The sequence below is a fragment of the Panthera tigris genome, chromosome B3 (assembly GCF_018350195.1).
Source record: "Panthera tigris isolate Pti1 chromosome B3, P.tigris_Pti1_mat1.1, whole genome shotgun sequence".
Classification (NCBI taxonomy): Eukaryota; Metazoa; Chordata; class Mammalia; order Carnivora; family Felidae; genus Panthera; species Panthera tigris.
The window spans coordinates 7,778,036-7,799,336 of record NC_056665.1 but is presented as its reverse complement, the minus strand read 5'-3'; the positions used below and the strand labels follow the sequence as shown (position 1 = coordinate 7,799,336).

The following is a 21,301-nucleotide window of genomic DNA, read 5'->3' as shown; positions in this document are numbered from 1 at the left end:
AGCCCAAAAATTAAGACAGAAGATAAAAGCAACCTATTTCAGTAGTCGAGGAGACACATGCCAGTTGGAAGGGGCAGAAAGGTCAAATGAAGATTTTTCTTTAATGTAGAAGAGATAGACCATGGATTTTGGAGTACAAAGAAGGGAGGAAGTCTTCAAGGTTTCAGAGTGGGACAGACACAGTCCCAGAGAGCAGTGGGCTAGAGAGGGCAGGTGACACGTGGTGAGGTGTGAGGGAGGCGAGAAAGAACACAGACGCGAATTTGTAGATATGGAGAGGGTGAAAATTTCATAGCGTCACAGAAATATATACTTGACACACTTCCTCGTGCATGCATAATAATGGCTCTTTACTTTTCTGCTTTATACCCATCTAAGCACTTTCTATTATAGGGTTGACTCAGGATCTCAGAACTGGGGCAAAAGCAAAACTTTGAGGTCACCTACTGCAACCTCATGTTCAATGCAGGTGTCTCTATAACATGTCTAAAATGTGGTCATCTCGATTTCCTGGAAAATTCCCCAGAAATGAAGAACCCACCGTCTTACTGGGTGGTCTGTTCCATTTCCACATGATACAGGTAACTGCCTTGGGGCATGGTGCTTCACCAACCTAGAGTTTTCTGGCCCTGCCACATCCGGAGGTAAGGGAACATGTTGCAGAGCCCATTTACCAGGCCAAAATGATGGAAAACGATTCCCCAGATGATCTCTGAATGGGATGAGAACTGGTTTTGTGATTTCTGATTGTCCCAAACTGTGGCACCCAGGAGCACCATCCCAGGTCAGTCATTCATCAAGAGGTACACCTGCCTCCTTGTTTATTTCACTGAGCAGACATTTGCAGAAAGCCTACTGTATATCAGATATGGAGTTTTGTGACTGGAGAATAAGGCATGGGTGTTGCCCTTTCAGAAATCAAAACTACTGTGAACAAGTATGTGCTGACAGATGTTCTCGAGAATACATTTTCACAATAAAAATGTAAAAAAAAATCACTTCCTACAACATATTTGAGGTATTAGGGCAGCATTCCTCACCTCTGATGACCATGTCCTCTGCTCCGGGCATTTCTTCCCTACCCTTAAGTTTCACCGAATTTGTGTTACATTTTTGGGACTATGCTTGGTCCAAATCACCTTACTGGTGCTGGTTTTACTACCAAACTGGAGATCCCAAACTCTCTGAATTAGGGTCTCCTTGCTTGTTGCCTCCTCTTGCTTAAATATCTTTGCCACAAAGCCCAACTAGAAAAAAAAATGATGGAGCTGACTTATTATAGATTCACAGTTCTAACTCTAAAGCCTACCTGACCTCATAGAGACCCTACTGTACTGGTACACTATTGAAAACTTGCTTTCAAAAATGACCTTGCATTCCTTAAAAAACCTTACCTATGAATCAGAGCACTGAACCCAATCTGCCCTGCCTTATTTTTGTGTGTAATCTGAATAACACTAATTAATCTCTCTGAGCCTCAGTTCACTGGTAGGAATAACAATACTGGCTCAATTGACTTCCAAGTACTTCAATGATGATCAGAGAGAAGCACTGGATCTGAGATGGGGGACCAATATTCTTGCCTCAACTCTACCACTAAATAGATGCATGAACTTGAGAGACACCTGCTCCCTCTCTGGGGTTCAATGTCCCCATCTGTTAAGTAAGTAGGTTTGACAAGATGACCTCCAAGTTTATTTCTAGCCAGGATTTCACAAGTTTACCAGCATAGATTGCTTACATAAATTTTACCCAGGCATTTATCAAGGACTCTCATGAAATACTTTTGAACAAAGAGGTCAGTATGTGGAGAAGAAGAGTCCAAATGGCAGGAATCATAACCATAGAGTAACTACATTCAAAGAATGCTGATAATTGGGTCAACATCTGCTTGGGAGCAAGACTCCAGCAGCAAACCCAAGCCTTGAGCTATTGTACATTCCAAAAAAAAAAATTAAAAATACACTTAATTTCTGGTACATTGTACATTGATAATAGTTGCAGGTGGCACAGAGCTGGGAGGAAAAGCTATATCTAGACCACAAAGAAACCTTGGTAGAGTGGAATACGGAACCAAATCTAACAAGAAGAAGCCACATTTGCTATACATGAGATCAAAAAAAAAAAAAAAAAAAGCCAGCAACAACAACAAAAACATTTAAGTGAAGAGTGAAAAAAAGCAAGCAGAAGATAATTTAAAATGTTGGGATACTAGGGTCATCTCTGTGAACTTGGGCATATAAACCTAAGTTAGCCCCAGTAATTCAGGCCCACCTGCCGAAATCCTCCCTCTGTACACGATCCTTCAACACAGATAGATACATTCAATAAACTCACATCGACACCTTATTAGATCTCTTCAACTCTGAGAAGCTAAGGTTTGAGCATGACTAAAAGGATGCAGTAGAATCCTTGAATTGAGAGCACTGATTGGGATGGGATATACCATAACTGGGACAATATGACACAGGTACCACTAATTCCCTTCCCTCTACCCACGGTAGACATCACCAGTTAATCCCACATGCTTTTTCACTGATTCTGGATGCAACCGCCAACTTCCTCTTATCATTCTATGCTGAGGAACCACTTTCAGTCTATGAGTACTGTTACCTTCGGGGCACCTGGGTGGTTCAGTGGGTTAAGCATCTGACTCTTAATTTTGGCTTGGGTCATGATCTCACAGTTTGTGAGTTCAAGGCCTGCATCAGGCTCTGCATTGCTGACAATGCAAAGCCTGCTTGGGATTCTCTCTCTCTCCCTTTCTCTGCCCCTCCCCTGCTTACATACACACTCTTTCTCTCAAAATAAATAAACTTAAAAAAAAAAGAACTGTTACCTGAGATCTACTTGCCATCCCTGCAGCCCACAATAGTTGGCATCAAGGCGATTCGATTTGCAAGCAACAAGTCATGTTTTAGGTATAAAGGACATCTAGCGACATGGAAAGCATTAGCGGTTCTGACAGTAAAGTGACTCCTCTCCATTTAGAAAGGAAGAATACAAGCTGGTCTCTTTAAGATCAGCAAAAAATGGCTGAAAACAAGAATATATGCCCAGGTCATCTGTAAGAGCTTGAGTGGTTTCCAGGCCTTCACAGCTCAATTGCACCCTGATTGATGCAAATGAAGAAAGAATATGTCTTTCAGAAGGGGGACTGGCCGGTCATAGAGACCTGGGAAGGGAATGACACGGAATTGGATGGTGGCAGTGCTCATCCCTTCCTGGCTTCTGTCAGGGGAGAGACGTGGACTTCGGCAGAAGACTTGGAGTACTTCTGAACTTACTGGAAGGTCTCTGTTATCAAAAGGATATGGGTATATCAGTCTCCCTTAGCTGGATGCTTCTAATAGTTTGATGCATCTGACTTTCTTGCTTTGACTTCTTCTTTAAGCAACCTTCTCAATATGATCAGGCTTCCCACACAGACTGGCTTATTGGGAGTGAATGCTTTGATCATATAGCCTTTGAATAATCTGGCCCCCTGTGTGCATTAATAAGTTGTCCTTCGGGTGCTAACTGAAGTCTCATGGGCGTTTTAATTATTGTGAGACATCCCCTCAGGCTTCTTCACTGATAAGCAGATGTTTGGGCCTTTGGTGGGGAATCAGATCCCAATATATCTACCCAGAGTCCCCACATAATGATTATTGGTGTATGGCAAGTGGGGACTTACAAGGAGCCATTTAAAATGGATTAAATGCTTAGGCCATTATTCCTTACCCATTACAAACATTTGACATGGGATTATATATTTTTTAATTAAGCACTTTCTTCAAGCATTCTCATAAAAACAGAATAGGTTCCTTTGCTTTCTAGGAAACTACAGGCCATGCAGATGCCCAAATAACTCAAGGGCATGAATAAATAAATAAATACAAAGACCAGGAAGCTGGGGGTTTCCCCAACGGGTAAGAAAAAGATCAACTTCAAGAACAAACTGGGCCACAAATCAAAGGTCAATCCTGGCTGTAGAGGTGAAAGAGCATGACTCAACAAAGAAAAGGTAGCCAAGGTTGTCATGGTGATTGGCAGAGTGGGACACATGGCATGCTGACCACCCTTGCCAATCAACTTTAGGACGTTGATGAACTTGACTCATTTTTTCCAGAGTGTACATGATCGTTTTCTTAGCAGACTATACTGGTGGTCATGGTGGTTAACGGTGGTGATGATAGGGGTCATAAAACCAACAGTACCCAAGCCAACAGTTCAACACTCTTGTATATCCAACATCTCATGTTATGCACAATAACGTGCAGTGACCATCATGCTGCATATGACGAGAGAAATGAGGGAGGCCTAGTTAAACCAGCCTTTTATATATATCTATAGTTATTGCCTATATACGTCCATCTAATATCTACATCTATATCTTACCTATATCTCTCTATACAGATATTGTTTTTATCACCAAGGCTCTAGTGCACCTGACCCCAAAATCTTCCTTTGGGGCAACAAGGGATGGCACACATTTAGGATGCCTGGAGAATGAGCTCTGATTCTGAAGACCTTCGTCTACCATAGAATTCATGGTGTATATTTAGCAAAAGTTAGCTCCTAATTGGAGCCACCAATTCTACAACGGGAAGCTCTACCTTTGAACAACTAGATGCTTTCTCTTTCCTCCTGGGCTTCCGACAGACCAACTCAAGTGTCTAAACCAGTCCCAGAGGAATAAGTGGTTTTGCTTTGTATTTGCCCGAGTTGTCTCGAGGCTCTTTTCCCTTCCAATTTTAGTACCCAGCACCCAAACCCACGATAGGAAATACCTTGCCTTGTAATTTAAAATTATTTAAAATTTCTTATATATAATTTCTACCTTATTCACTTACATAGAATAATAATTACCATCTATTGAGTGCCTAATAGGTATCAGACAATTTGCATACATTACCTTATTTAATCTGCACCAAAGAAGAAATTGTTTCCCCCTCCCCACCCCCCTCTTTCTCTATCTATTTATCTCTCTGTTTCAGATGAGGATCTAAGGCTTAGAGAATTTATGAAATTTTCCTAAGGTCACATAGCTCATAAACAGAAGCTCAGAATTCAAAGGAATATCTATCTACTTGACTCCAGAATTAATGGGTGTTCTGCCCACTTTTTCTCAGGTCTTCCCTCACCCCTACCTCAACTTTGTCCTGTGGGATTAGCTAGGCTAAACCTGAAAACAAAACCAACTAGGACTAAAACTCGCGTTCAAAATTTTGAATTTCAGATGCTGTACTGACCCGGTCCTCTGCCTCTTCTTCCTCCTCCCACCCAAGCTTCCCTCCCCCTCCAGTTTAGATAGAGCACCCCCTCCAGTTCAGATAGAGCACAAAGTCTTGGGTTTTGAGGACTAGGAGACAAACAATTCCCTACAGGAGGAAGTCAAGGGAACACACTGTTCTCTTTACATGCAAATATCTTAATTACAGCTGGTAAAGAAGATATTTGTATGGAAATTTATGTATCTTTATATGTTCTGTATTCAGTTTGCCTCAGATAAAAAGAAAGGTCTTTTACACTTTGGTAACCCAAACAGGGCCTGTTCAGATACACAGAGGTGTCAGTTGACAGAGGTTCTGCTATCCTGTCCTCCATGTGAGCAGAGAAGAATGAAATGAAACAACATCTGATTCAGGAGCCTCTTGACCCTGCCTCTGTTTCTGGTTTCTTCGGGATGAACTCCAGTGTAAACGTGTCTCAAGTTCTCAGGATTTTCTGATGGGTCAAATCCCTGTCTTTTTTTTTCTCCCAGTATCTGTCCCTGTGGAGGTAAGGCTGACTATGACAGAATCCATCCCATACCTTGCACCACCATCATGGACAGAGGATAACAACCAGATCTCAAAATTACAGGGAGATGAGACCAAGTCTAAAAGAGACCACTGGGAACTGCTCTCAGAAAAAGGACATTATTTTTGGCAGGGCAAGGGAAGGAGATACGTATATTCCACTGAGTCCTCACCAGTCAAGATACATCCAATGAATAAAATACAACCAATAATCTATGAAGAGGCTATACTGGTTTCAATGAGCTTCTTAGCATTGTACTGGTGTTGTAATGTCTGTTTTATAACATAAACCATGTTTGTCTCTACTGAAAACATAAGATGAAACAGACTTACCTTACAGCAGCTAGACGTAATTGAGGATGTCCTACTTCTAAAGGGTATTACAAATTAGAAAGAAAAAGATAAATCTCTCACTGATAATGGCTTTCCTTCACCACATCTGGAAAGAATAAGGGGGCACCTGTAGAATCCCAGGAGATGCACCACAATAGAGTGAGTAAACCATCTGTCCGGGGTGGTTTTGATGCTATTCAGCTTGGGGCCACAGGGGTGAAACAAATGACATTTAAGGCTCCTTCCAGCTTCATGTTTCTTTAAAATGGAATCATTTGGCATTTGTTCATCTGTTTCTAACACTCTAGGGATACAGACAGGGTAGGTGGCCGGTGCATTTGTGAAACATCCATCCTGACCCTCGATTTTACTGTTATTCTTTTTTCAAGGTGATGATGCAAAACTGCAAGAGACTCTGGGTACCCAGGCCTTGGCCTTCAGTTGACCTTCCAGGCCCCACTGATTCTGATGGCTTCTCTTCCATACTCCACTGCTACTACCAGAGCACAAGGCCTCATTGCTTCTTGCTTGGACTGTTGCCACAGATGGCACTATGCCTTGGTGGTCCTGGTTCCCTGCAGCCCACCCTCCACGCCACTGCCCGATGACCTGTCCCCATTTCATTTACACTAAAACAGATGATGCAACTTTCCACGACAGTCCACTGGCACCCACACCAGAACAGCTGGACTTCCGAGGCCTGCCGCAGTGGCCCCGTCCTTCCTTTACAAACATTTCCTTCCGCGCGTCTGCACTTTCGGCCCGCTGAGTGACACACCGTTCTAGGTCACCCTCCTGGTGTGCCAGCCTCCAAGCTACCTCCATGCCTTTGCTCATGCTAACCTCCCCCGACGGGAGTGCCCTCCTAAAATTCAACCCACTGACCCCCCTTCAACCCCTTAAGATCCACATCATCCCTCTGATTAAATGGGCCTTTGAAATTGGTAATGGTAACCCCTTTGTATGAGTTTTCTTCCCTCTGGCCTGTTGGGGAGTTACAAATTTTCATCTTGTTTTATATTCCCTGCAAAAAAATTTAATTTCCTTGGGAACACAGACTGCATTCTATTCAGCCTTACACATAGTCAGGGAATTGAATTGAATTCTGTTCCCAACATGTGGACTTTCTCAATGGCTAGAGGATTTGGCACGAAGGGAAATGAACCAGCATGGACAAAGTTCAGCAGATGTACAAAGTGGATTCTTCATCATAAGGCCTAAGGCTCTCACACTGACTTTGCTGTTGAGAAATCTCGGGGTCTTGAAAATATCACCAACCCTTTCTAAGGCTCTTCCATAAAATGGAGGCTAATAATCCCTGGCAGCTTACTTCTTCCCTGCAAGGTCTCAGAAGACCTTCTTCCTTTCCAGGCAGAACATTAAGAGGCTGGTGTGCAAGCACAAACCCCCACAATCAGCATGTGTAAAATGAGCATTTCTCTTTCATCTGGTTTGAGTGCGAGGGTTTACATGGTCAACTGATGAGCCGCAGAAAGGCAGGAAAATCAGGTGATATTCAAAGCCAGCTATTCATTCACTGATTCCCTGCTGCTACCAGTCTTGTTCTCATCATCACTATTACGTGTGGCTGGAACACATAGATCTGCCCTAAATCTTAACTGGGGATCCCAGTGCTTAGCCCTGCAGGGCATGGAAGTCCCTCCACAAAGTACTGCAAGAGCTCCATGACTGAGTGCAGGTAAGAGATAGAAGAATGCCATGGCCCCATGTTCTTCTACTTCAACTAAAGCACTTTTCTCTCTCTCTCCCCCTATCTACCTTCTCTCTCTCTCTCTCTCTCTCTCTCTCTCTCTCTCTCTCTCTATCTTATAAGGGTCCATCTGAAGAAAAGATTTACTGCTATAAAAAATGTGTTGGAAAACTATGCAACGAATCCAACCTTGTAAGTTGAGAAGCAAGAGTACTGACCTAAAGTCAGTATCACCAAAGTAAGTGAGGGGCTGAACCAGAACTCAGCCCTTTAAGCCCTATCCAGGAAAAGGATCAGTGAAGGCATCAATGTATCTAAAGATGAAAAGGCAGAATACCCACCAAAGTCCAAACCATGAGTTCCCAGGAGGTGACAGAAAACAATGCTATTGGTGTGGCCAGTCTCCTGTGAAGAGGTGAGAAACCTCAAGACAATGACAAAGACAGACAGGAAGTACCTACGTGGCATATGATACATTCAGGTCGATGGCCAGAAACATATTTATCCCATGTCTGTGGTCACAGCAGGGACTAAATCTTCCTGCCTTCTAGTCACCACATTAGTCATGGGACGCCATAAGCAAAGATGGAAGAACACTCCCCAGCACTAGCATTCCTAAACCCCTGTGGGGGGATGCCCAAAATAACTTCTTCACTTTGTTGCTGGAGTCCCATCGATTGTACCTCAACTTCCTGGTCATCATGTCCTCTCCAAATCATCTTCATACCAGATTGCTGGAGTGTGCCATGGCTCAAAACACCAGGCCCCACCCTATATTCACTTCTGAATTTTGTGGAATGCTCTCATTGCAGGTAGATGTCCACAGCACTACCACTGTGTTGGAATAGGAATAACACAGTCTAGGAAAGTTGAAGGTTTGGAAGTGCTGAGATGGACAAAAGAATCCAAGTAATTCCCACCACTGATAAAACATCAAGAAAGTCTTTCCAACAATTCTTATGCCCATCAGGCTGATTTTTGTCCAATTACCTTAAATATCCCAAAGAGCTGAAGAAGAGGAAGAAAAGAAAGCAAACTTCAATCACTAAACTAGATCCAGGTATTATGGGGAGAAGCTATTTCAAGGCTGGAGGTTGTTCCCTTGTTTTATCAGGAAGGGGAAAAGGGGGCTGGGATATTGAACAGCTGTGGTCCAGGGCAAAGCAATAACAGAGAGTGCTTAAGGGGACGTCGGCTTTATTCTTGTATCTTCAGCCCTGTCTCCCTTCTTTTCTAAAGAAACCAAGCCTCGGCTCAGTTATCATTACCACTAGAACTTAGCCCCATAGAAAGTAAAACCTAAAAGAGACCATAAAACCAGGATCCAAACCCCAGAACTGACAGATGAAAGTAAAGCCTCTAACTGGACGTAGAGCTGGCATTGAGACCAAGATATCCTAAATAGCAGTCCTGTCCCTCAACGAACTTGGATTCCAAAATGTCTGATATTTTTTGTATAATTACTGTGCAAATCCATTGGCTTTAATCAAGGAAACAATGTCGTAATACCTATAATCAGCATACATCTATCCTCCACACCTTCCTCCGTGTTCATTCCTTCTGTAGCTTTGTGCATCTTAATGGGACTTGGCATTAAAGTTGTATTCAGAATTCGCTCAAGATGTGTATAACATGGCACCATGTCTACAGCAGATGTTCTGGCCAACTAAAGCTCTGAGCATGCCCAGATGTCTGCTTATAACCATGTCTCTCTGCTAGAATGGGGCACCCTCTCCCAAGGCAAAAGAAAAGAACATACACATAGTTTAGGGGCTGTGAACATGAGGAGTCCCAAGCCTTCCCTTAGCCTCCTAATCTAAGCTAGTGAACTCTAGTCCTATCAGCATGCTCTCTAAAGACAGTGACCAATGACTGCACAGTTGCAAAAGATTCCTGTAAGAGTCTGGAATTACAGGTTGCTCATAAAGTTGAGTTCCTCAAGAACCTCTTATAGCCCACCTATCCCTCTTCCAGAACACAGGGAACTCTGGAGTTCTGGAGCCTCTGAAAGGTGAATTAAGGATTGCCCTGGGGCAGAGAGATCCAAAGAAGACAGTCTACAATAGGTAGTGGATCCCTTCACCTCCACTTTAACCAAGAAGTCCTACTGGTTTAAGGAACAACGTGGCTAAGTGCAGTGCAGTATTCTGGAGTGGGTCCTTGGACATTAAAAAGGATATTAGTGGGAAAATCGATAAAATTCAAAGTTTAGTTTCATTAACAATTTGCATCGATGTTAATTTTTTTAGCTTTAACAAATGTTGGCCATGTATCATGGACAACAGGAGGAAAAACTGGGTGAAATACATATGGGAACTCTCTTTATGATCTTTGCAACTTTTCTGTCAATCTAAAATTACTCCAAATAAAAAGGTATCTATAAAAAAAGGAAATGGGGGGCACCTGGGTGGCTCAGTTGGTTGAGCGTCCGACTTTGGCTCAGGTCATGATCTCGCAGCTCGTGAGTTCAAGCCCCATGTTGGGCTCTGTTCTGACGGCTCAGAGCCTGGAGCTTGCTTCAGATTCTGTGTCTCCCTCTCTCCACCCCTTCCCCACTCATGCTCTGTCTCTCTCTCTGTCTCTCAAAGATGAATAAACGTTAAAAACGTTAAAAAATTTTTTAATAAAAAAAAAAAGAAATGGGACCATCACTTTCCTTAGGAATGGAATATAGACTCCCCCTCTCCCCGCCCCAGCAGAGTTCTCCTCCAGATAAATAGGAATACGGGTAACAAATTATTAGGATATTCAACAAACAGCAAGGGAACAATCAGGCCCCGTAACTGGGCTCTGGCCACTGGGCCGCCTGGATGCGATGCTCATCTTCTGATAGAATCAATTTTCCTACCATGGTGCCTGGGCCTACTAAGGAAAACCTAATGGCCGAAAGCCCAGAGACAAGTCTGCCTAAGCCCTCTCCAAAATGGGTCTGCGTCCCTCAAGGAGCAGTATTCCCAGCTACTAGTCCTCTTCCAGGCAGTTAGGCAGGGTGTCAGGACACAGTATTCTTGGCCTTGGAGGAAAGATCTTAAGACTCAGGGCAGTTGGCAGCCACTTGCCTAGGTGGGGATGAACAGTTGTGAAAGACCCATCCTTTTAGCGCTGTTTCAGATTTCCAACTAGGGGGACACCTACTGGAGTAACAACTGGAGTGCTCTCCAGCCTGCATCCCACCCCTTGGGGGGAATAACTTCTCTGATTGGTGGGGGCCAGCATACAGGCCACATCCTTTCCCCCTTCTGATGGGCATCTGTCTACCTACAGAGAACAGAAATGAGCCACAAGAGTTCTGCCCTCGTAGAGCAAAGCCTGAAATATTCCCAGGCTGCCATGACTGGACAGAAAGTCTAGACTGGGAATTCAATACGGGGAAGCTCATCGTTGTTGCCCGGCGAGGCCACCATCTGCAACTATTCTATCATGATACAAGAGCACATTATAATCTCCATCTGTCTGGATTCTGTGTCTCAAAGGGCTCAGAACTCAGCATCTGAGCAGGGAAGAGGTGTGCCAGATACTGGGTGAGCCTCCCAAAACCCCAACAAAGAGCAAGGGGTATTGATGTCTCTATGTAATCCTGCAAGTCAGCTGGCTTAAGTCACCATCACTAGTTTTTAAGGGTAAAAGTAAATTGCAAGTTCTTTCACAGCTCTGGCTCCTCCTCCACACACTTCCAGCTATTTGGCTTCCATCTAAGGGCCTCTCTCCACGTAATACAAAAAACGAATTAATTAGTCAACAAAACTTTGAGAATGTATTTTCTTTTCAATTAACTTGGACTCCCTTTGGTTTAGAACATTCCCCCTTTCCCCACCTAGTCAACTGAAAGTGTTTTCTTGTTGGTATGCCTTTTTTTTTTTTTTTTTGCTTTCCAGGGGGGGATGAATGGAAGCACCAAGATGGCAGGTGGGGCCAAGCTCCCCCACTGTTTACAAATGTCACGTGACACCCAGACTTTGCAAGCAGAGGATAAAAGAGGCACCTCAGGATAATCTCTCCATCTTCAGGATGGGAATAGCAGTAGAAAGGAAGTCTATCTTATCTTAACCTTCCTGATACATCATCAGACATGGAATGATATGCCATTAGAATGGAATGTTGGAAGAGAAAGGAGTTTTGCTTCACCCATAACGTGGCAGAGATTGCCAGCTGCTCACTACCACCCATGTTCTTCTCTTCTACCTGAGAACACAGTTACACTCCATTTCTCAGCCTCCCTTACAAACAATGAGACCACGCATGTGTTTGGGTTCTTGCCGTAAGAGACAGGCCCCTCTTCCAGATCAGACCCATTAACCACACGCATTCTTTCGTGTCCATTTCCCCCTTCCAGCTGTGGAATGGGGATGGATGCCTACGGTGACCAAGGACACCACACAAAGAAGAGGGTAGAGCTCCAGCAGCCTGAACAACTGCACAAAGGAGGGCTACTTCTCCAACAAGTTCACCTGCTCATACTGGTATATGACCTACAAATAGGCTTCTATTTGTGTGGGAACCAATATATATACATTTGCATCTATTCACTATAGCAGGTGGCCTAGCTTAACTAATACACTTGGGTAAGCCTTATTCAAAATGCCCATTTTGGGATTAGGAAGACATTGTATTTTAGCTCCAATAATAGTAACACTAATTAATATTTATTTAACGTTTATTATCTCAAGAGCTTTATATTCATTAAGTCTTAATCCTTACAGTAAATGCATATGATATGGACTAGTAGCCCCATTTTACAGTTGGGGACGCTGAAAGATTAAATACCTTGCCCAAGGTTATCCAGCCTGGAAATATAGGAGCTGGGATGCAAACCAGGTAATGTGGGCCCAAGAGCCTATACTTTTCATCACTGGCCATGGGGGCACCATGGCATCCACGAAATCAAATATTCTACCAGTCAAATCAGTTTATTCTAGATTATTCCCACATCCAAACGGTTACTGTTGACATCCTCCCCAGGGGTTCCCAGGCACCCTGATCTGGAATCTCTAACTCAGAACCCAGTGCCTTGTTATCAAATGCCAGACATGCCTTCTGTCCCCCTTATGTGTCTCTGCCAACATTTTGGCATACTTCCCCTCATATCTCTTGGACGCTTGGCTCCACCCCCTACCAAGACTCAACTCTGACTTGGGGTCATCCTTGACTCTGACCACCACTCACCTGTGTCCTCTGGACATTGGTCCCCGGTACTTATTCTACATGCTTAGATAATGGATTCCCTACAACATCTGCAAAGACTAAGCTCCCCTAGATGGGCATCTGTTTGCCTGTCCAGACTACTCTTGGTCTGGCCTAATCTACTTCTTGCCTAACTCTGAAGCCCCATTCTGACTTCATCCATAGGCACAAAGGACAGCCAGGTGAACAGGAAGGCCCTCTCCTGGTCCTCTGGGTAAGGAGGATCAGAGCACTGGGCCCTCGGATCCTGTTTTTCCCATATTTCAGCATATCGCCTCCCCCAACAAATAAAAACATCTGCAAACATTTCTATTCTGGAATCCCAGATTCCTCCTCTTCGGGACTCTCAAAACTTTCTTTAATTCCAGATTCGACCACTGACTCCTTAGTGTTGTCTGATGTCCTGAGAAAGGTATGATGGCACCAAAACCCCACCCCTGTCCAAGCCAGTTTAAAAGCCATCTCAGAAGTGTAGAGTGAGTGATCCACAGGAGGGAAAGGTATCCGTCACTGGGCAGAGTCTTAAGAAGACAGAACAAATGGTCCTGGCACTCTGCTGCAGACATGTGTGTTTTCTCTTTCTAAATATGTAATAGGAAATCAGGCAGCTCACCTTTGTAAACCGTTTGCGTATCACTCATACATGAGCCAGATGGTGCTTCTTGTTTTAAGAAATTAAAAAGTTTTAAAAAGAATGTAAGGAGGAACTTGTCTCCATCTCTCTTTGTTCTTGTGTACACATCATGGAATCTGCACTGGGCAAACGAACACTTGTATATGTGAGTGTGCACCTGTATACACACACACACACACACACACACACACACACACACACACACACAAGCTCGAATCATCTGCATTTAACTGAATTAGGCACAAGAAGCCAGCAAACTCCTAGGCTCAACAGATTTCCGTAACCTACAGTAGCAGAGAGGTGCCAGTTTGTCCCGGATGTCGGCTTGCTGAGAGAATCCTTCAGTGTTCTTGCTATATAATAAATCACTGCATTCCCCCCAGAGCCTCAGCTGGTATACCAAACAAAAAGAAATGTTTTGTAAATCACCTGAACATGGACTTCACTCTAAGATTATGAGGACCATATAAACACTAACCAGAGGAACAGGCAAGTACTGATGATCCAGTATTTCTATCGAAGTCGAAACCCTGGGAAGGACATTTTCCAGAGGTGGTCAACTTAAAAACCCTACTCCTCTGGGGCAGCTGCATGATCCCAGTTTATTTTCCAGTGGTCAGGAGGCCCTCCTGTCTGACCTGAGAATTACATCTGGAAACCAGATTATCCCTGTGGCTCTCCTGCCTTGGGTATGAAGGGGGACTAAGGAAGATAGTATAAGCAATGGTTTATCCATTAAGTAGTGTATTCCAGGCTCTTTACACAAATTAACTTGCTTAACACCAAAATAACTCTGCAAGAGACTATGTTTGTCCCCATTTTTTAAAATAAGAAAATTAAAGAGAGTTTAGGGGAAGTGTGTTGGGGTCCCATGGCTGCTAATGGTGGCATTAGGTAAGATTGGGTCCCAACGCAGAATACCTTTGTCACCCTCGTATCTTCCAACATGGATAACAAGACTTCAAAGTTCATTACTGATGTGACCTCTGGGAAATCTACTTCTGCCTTTTGTTTTACAGAAAGTGAGGGCGGGGGAGCTGTGCATCGTTTAGGACATCGTGAGCAACTGAACATGAAGACACGATACAGGCTGCCCCCGGAATATGGAGAGTATGATATCTACCCACCATCAGTGGGATGCGCAGTTTTCCCGCGGTGCACTGTTTTTACTACCATAACTCTCTTTTTTATTTCATACTCCTTGGGACCAAAGACATACATTTTCAAGCCAGCTGGCCTCAGCTTATGCCTGGCTTAGAACTCATGAAAAAAGCAATTGCAGATACCTGGAGAGTGGACGTTTTCCCCCTCACTCTCCCTTCCTCAAATTCCAATCAGCCCTGGCGCCCACAGGAAGGAGATGGATCTGCCCCTTGTTGCTCTCCCAGGAGTAAAGAGCATCAGTTCTTAGTCGTTAAAGCAAGAGGAAAGCCGTGTCATTTGGTGACTGATAGAGGTGATTTTTTTTCTTTACTCTTCTGAATCAGAATCAAGAAATAGTAAGTGCACTCCTTGAAGTGAGCTTGAAAGCTGAGTCTGCACACATTCCGGTCAGATATTATTTCCCAAGACCATGGTAAAGCCAGCTGAGAACAGATTGGCATAATCACACATCTGCCTCACACAGAAAAACGATGATCCTTCCCTTGCTTTTATCAACACCAACATAAATCCGAGCTCAGCCAGACAGGCCAGCAAACCCCGTTACACAGAACGCAAAGCAATTAAATGGTGCCAACTCCAGCCAGACTCAAGAAATCTATGGCTCATGGCCCTTAGTAATGATACCAATGTCTCTCTTGGAAATGAGTGAAAAAATTAGTCTAGATGTTAAAGAAAGTCTCCGCTTTGGTATTTCCTGGCAGGTCTGCCCTGGCCATCCATCTGTGGCTACTGCTACATTATACTCCCTTCTCCATATCTGGGGATGTTGGATAGGGCAGGTGGCTCAAGATATGGCCCAGCTTGCTCAGATATACTACCTTCCCAGAAGCCCTTTGGTCTTCTTTGCCTCATATTCTCTCCTGATGGTATATCATCTGCCATGCTGTGGTTGTACCATGAACAAATCACTTCTAACCACAAAGGGCATTTCTTAAATATTTCATTTTTCTTCAGGCCCTGGCTAAAATGAAGTGTCTCGAGTGATCAGTTTTAATGTCTTGGGCAATGTTGTTTAGGCAAAGCCACCAGGAGCATCCAGATAGAACTGATCTGTATATGTCACCCCCAAACTCCCCACCTCCTCGTCCATCATGCCTAGGCTGACAGGACAATCATATCTGAGCTCTTCGACTCATAATATGATCGTTCATTCCCTACATTCATTCCCTACAATGGCTGCCATGCCTCTTGACCTCCAGAAGTTTGTCCCACCCTTCTCTTATGCCACCTATCCAAACTCTTCACCCATTCGATGTCCCTGAAGTAAAATTTACGTATCTCGTGAGGCATGTGCCTTCCGATCGTTTTTCAGAAATCACCCGATCTTTGCATCTCAGGCTGCACCCATGTTTCCCTCTTTCAGGGTCAATGACACTCATGCCCACTTGTCCTTTCCCTGGCAATAAAAACACTGTCAAAACCACTCAAATCCATTAGAAGGGGATTTCCAAAGACTAAGGGAGAAAATAATTCTGGGAGAAAAATAAGATACCTATTAACGTATAGAAGTAAAATTGAACGTGGTATCTCCTCTCACAATCAGAAAGCTTTTTGTTAAAGCCAACCTGCATCTCTCTCAAAAGTTGGCAACAATAACATGCTTTCTTGCTTCCTCTTTCCTAAATCATTGGGGTGATCGTGCTCAGCACCTCATTAACGATTTTTGCTACTTTACTTTGGGTTCTGACTTCTCATTAAGATCTGCCTTTGAAGGCAAGATAAGCCTACCCAGTCACCAGATAATTTCAGAGAATAAAATGTGTTGTGGGTAAGGCTGGATCAGGGACTGAGGTGGAAGATGTTAAAATGTAGTACCAAGTTGAGCTTGAATATGTGTGCATTTGGGCATACACATATACGTATGGGTCCGTTTGCATGAAGAATGAGTATTGATGCAAGTAAGAACACGATGCATATGTCATTGCAACGGAAGAATATATTTGAGCTAAATGTCCAAGGGGAAGGGAGGCGTGAGCTATCGAGAGAATAATACACAGGCATGTCAAGAAGCAGAAGTGGCCAAAGGATGACCATTGCGTGTATGTCTGGGCACGGGTGCGCATGTGTGTTCTCTCGAGTGACAGGGTTAATGGACAATGACAAAGACATGTGAGCGAGGTGCTAGTTCTGCTGCTGAGTCCTGCAGCTGGAAAAGCCACCTTACCCTGTAGTAATCGGTGCTGTAGACATCTCTGGACATGCCGAAGTCCCCGATCTTCACCAGCAGATTGGCTCCAACCAGGCAATTCCTGGTGGCCAGGTCCCGGTGCACAAAGTGCTGGGAGGCCAGGTACACCATGCCCGAGGCAATCTGACTGGCGATGTGGAGCATTTGGGAGAGCCCCAGCTCGCCTTTCGCCTGGCGTGGCTGCCCGTCCACAAGGATCATAGCATCTGGCCCATGGGCCCTGTGAAGGGTGGGAGAGAAGACAGGGGACAGGAGAATTCAGGAGATCAAGGGGAGTAGTCTTCTGGATGCCGTGAGCTCTGGAATACGCCACAGACATGGATAAAATCTCTCCTAGCCTACTTATTGCCTAGTCTTATCTACCCAATATTACATCATGTGAGTGTGGATATGAGTACAACCAGGTTCCCAGCTAAGATGATGCAGACATACTCTAATGGATCAGGAAATACATCTACTCTTTTAAACATCTTAACGCTATTCAGGAGGTTCCTGGGTTCTAGGTATCTACTACAGAATCGTTAAAAAAAAAACAATAGCTAACTCTTACAGAGCCCTTACTGTTCCAAGCACTGCTTTAAGGACCTTACATCTATTAATTTACTTAATCCTCCCACTCCAATTTTGAGATAAAGAAACTGAGGCACAAAATGATCAGATCACCCGGCCAAAGTCACAGTAGTGCTGCAGTGGCCTTATGGGTAATCAGGAGGCCGACTGAAACCAGTCGGCGTGTGGCTCCAGAGAGCTTTAAACTTCAGGAAGCATCATCCAGAAGGCCGGCTGAACAGAACCCTGGGCTCCTCCCCCTATGATTCTGATTGGCTGGGTGGAGCTTGAGTATTTGCATTTCCCACAAGTTCACGGTGCTGATGCTGCCAGTGGGCAGTCCACACCGTTGATCAGCAGGGGTCTTGAGTCCACATTCCTACCCTGACCACCACGCTGCCTAGGACTGGGTAACTTTTGTTGGTGGCAGAGCCGGTTGGAGAGACCCTATGACCCTGAAGCCAAGGCCTCTGAAGCCTCGGTTGCCCCTCCATCCCAAATTAAGGCCCGGATTTGTTATCCTAATGCCTTGCCTTGTCATATCAGTCACTTTCAGTATTCACTCTTTTTTCCAGAAAGCCCAATGAGCCGTAACCATACCCAGAGCCCTTATTTATGAAGTCGTGGACCAAGGAGCCCTGGTATACAGAGAGGCCTCGGCCTGTTTTACTGCTTCTCCAATTTCCACTGAAAGGAGTCATTAAATATGAACACATTCATTTTACTGTCTCCTGTGGGATCTGCCTACTTCACCCCTCCAAAAGAGAGCTACGGCATCAGCTCACAAGGAAGGGGCCTCCGCCAGCAAGCCTGCACTCCTGTCTACCAGGAGAGGACACTGCAGCCTGCCCCTAAGAGCCACCAACTGCCTTCTAGCCTCTTTTTCTCCCTCCTCCCTTATATTGGGAATGACAGTGGCACACAGAGGCACCAGGAGCTCTCTGTAGCCCTGTGTGTGGCACATGGGACTAAAGGCACCGCTGAATCTGTGGTGAGGGCTTGGTGGAAAATGGAGCGTGTCCCTCTGACCATTCCAGGGGGTGCAAGCACAGCCTAAAGATCCTCAATGCCGAGAAACAGCACTGCCTGTGTTAGGGACTGGTTCACAGTTTTGACAAAATGGTAATTGTAATAATTTAATAGTAGCTCTCACTGACTGAAAACCCAGCTATATGGAAAACTCATCCAAGTAGTATACAAATATAATCATTCAGTACTCATAACAGCAAACGTCTGAAGCAGTTATTAACAGTCTTGTTTCCTAGGAAAGAGAATTAAGGTTTAAGAACTTGCTCTACGTTACGTGGGTAAGATGTGACAAATTCAGGATGCGAACCCGGGTCTGTCTTATGATAAGGGCTGAGTCCTCCAAGAGAGGAATAAATTTCGCTGTGAAAATCCAAGTTCAGGAGGTTCCAAACACCCTACAGATACTTTCCACTCCTCGGGGGCCGTTTTTTGGAAATCCAGCTCATAAGAAAAGTTCATTATCTGCTACGGGCCCTTTCTATTCCCCCTTAAAACCACAGCACCCAAGGAATGTCTCACTTCAAGGACATGCTCATCAGTTTTTGGTGAGTAGCCACAGTGTTCTATTACTTACATTCGAATTCTGAAAATGTCACTATGGGCCATGGGATTCAATGGAGTTCAAAGGTGGCTAAGACCACACCCTAAGTGTCTAGGGCCTGATTGTTCAAACCTGCTTCCTGGGACCCTGAATTCCACAGATCCTCACACATGGCTGCCCCCTCCACATCTGGGCACTGCTTGGAAGTGGCAGATGTAGGAAGCTGAAGAGTGTTAACTCTGCTCTAGTGGTGAGAAGCTGTCCTCCCTGGGGAAGATAGAGTCTGCCCCCCACCAGAACTTCCAACCCCTGCAACCCCACCCAGAACTTCTGGCTGGGGTTCCATTCTCTTACCAGTTCCCTCAAGAGGACCTCAAAATCCAGATGATCTAGATCCAGGTTTGGGGAAACCCTCTTACAACAAATCCGATCTTTCTAGAATAGTGCCATCCCATTGAACTTTTTATTCATAAAAATATCATATACCACACTGTCTAACATGGTAGCCACTGGCCACATGGGACTACTGAGTACTTGAAATGTGGCTAGTGCGACCAAGCAAAATGAATTTTTGAATTCTATTTAAGTAGTGTAAATTTGAATTCAAATGTCCATATGTAGCCAAGGTACTGGATAGCACGGTTATAAATTTATCCAAAGAAAATCTGCTGTTCTTTTTCAACCATCATGGCCTCCTGATGAGCTTGTAACCTCGGGCCTTCTTATTCATCATGAAAAAAGTCTCCACCACGAAGTTTTCCAGGAGGGGTGTAATTAGCTCTACTTTGCGGCACTAAGAAATGTAAGGCACAAAGTGAGAAAGCTATTCAGAGAATCAGGAGAAAGGGCGGTTCTAGAGTCTCTAAGCTGAGAGTTACAGGCTGGTAGAGGCTCCCTTCTCGGACTCATTCCAGAGCCTTCCCTTGTGGCCAGTCTACTTTGGGATCAGGAAGAAAATACTCCCTTGTCACGGCCCCCTCAATGTTACCCACCAGAAATCAGTGATGAAGGTCTGAAGCTTGCTCCTCAGGAGATGGTATGGAAGAATGAACAGCTACGCCTCATTTCTAATCCCCAGACTTAAGTGGGGGTAACTTCTGACTCCAGGTGAAGTACAGGGGTTCAGCGGAGCTGGGTAGGGGGACTAGGGGTGGGGACCGCAGTCCTTGCTTACCTGAGGAACTTGTTGAGGTCTCCGTGCTTCATGTACTCAAAGACCATGATGAGCGGGTCACCGTCGCCACACACACCGTAGAATTTGACAATATGCTCGTGCTGCAGGTTGGTGAGCAACTCAGCCTCCCTCTGGAAATCCTTCCGGGCAGCCAGGGTGGGATCCTTCAGGGCCTGGAAACAATGCATGACATGCTTTTCAGCAACTGGAGGACCAGGGCCTGTCTGTTCCCCTCATGGGAATAAACGTGCCCATAATAAAGACTGGGGGTTCACAACAAATCGTGTCATCTCTCATGAAACAGAAACCAACTTTCTGACCCCGTCTCCCATCCACCAGCCAGTGATTTCAATTCATGTTCATCTCAGAGCCCTACACTCCCCCCGAAGGCTGGTGTGAATGGCAGAGGGAGGGAGCTGTGGAGGTGGAAAATCTGACAAAGGTCTCTTCCCCTAAGGCTTCCTTCAAGAAATGGTCCCACAGCTAAAAGAAACAGTGGGAAAACCACCGCCCCATTGCTTGAACTCTATAAATTAGCCTTTGCCCAGAGCCTACCAGAAATCAGGCAGACAACATAATAAAGTCTCCTTGTTCTTTCTACTCCTTGAGTTTAGATGGTGAAGGAGTACGTATTTGCAGAGAAACATGAACGTGTTGGCTTCTAGAAGGCGCCTGTGTCCTCCTAGTAGGAAGGTGAAGGAGGCACTGGAGAGTGAGTGGGGCTGCAGCTATGGGGAAGGCAGTGAACAGGAAGCAGCCTCCGGGTCCACTCAGGACCAGAATGGGGTGAAGTCCCTCCAAGTCCCAGGGCGGGATGGGGAGGTGGGCATCCGCTGGCCACTAAAATGCCACGATGTAGCCCCTGTGGGGAGGGAGAACCCAGGAAGAGCGGGAGGCATCAGACCTGCCCCAGGGCCCAGGAAGATAAATGGGCAAGCAATGGCCAGGAGGGGTGTCAGGTAGGAGTGTGGTGGCTCCAGCACAAGAAGGGGACCGTGAGACTGACATGGAAGA

The 21,301-nt window shown here is 44.9% G+C and overlaps 1 protein-coding gene across 2 annotated transcripts in view; it reads right to left on the bottom strand.

The window, feature by feature from the left end:
- NTRK3 (neurotrophic receptor tyrosine kinase 3) overlaps nt 1-21,301 on the bottom strand; it is a 538,866-nt gene that overhangs the window by 33,346 nt on the left and 484,219 nt on the right. For both annotated transcript variants that reach the window (XM_042988103.1, XM_042988104.1), the window contains 2 exons: nt 20,288-20,460; nt 16,971-17,214 (listed from right to left, as the gene is read on the bottom strand). In XM_042988103.1, the coding sequence (XP_042844037.1) occupies nt 16,971-17,214; nt 20,288-20,460 (417 nt within the window). The remainder of the gene's footprint in view (nt 1-16,970; nt 17,215-20,287; nt 20,461-21,301) is intronic.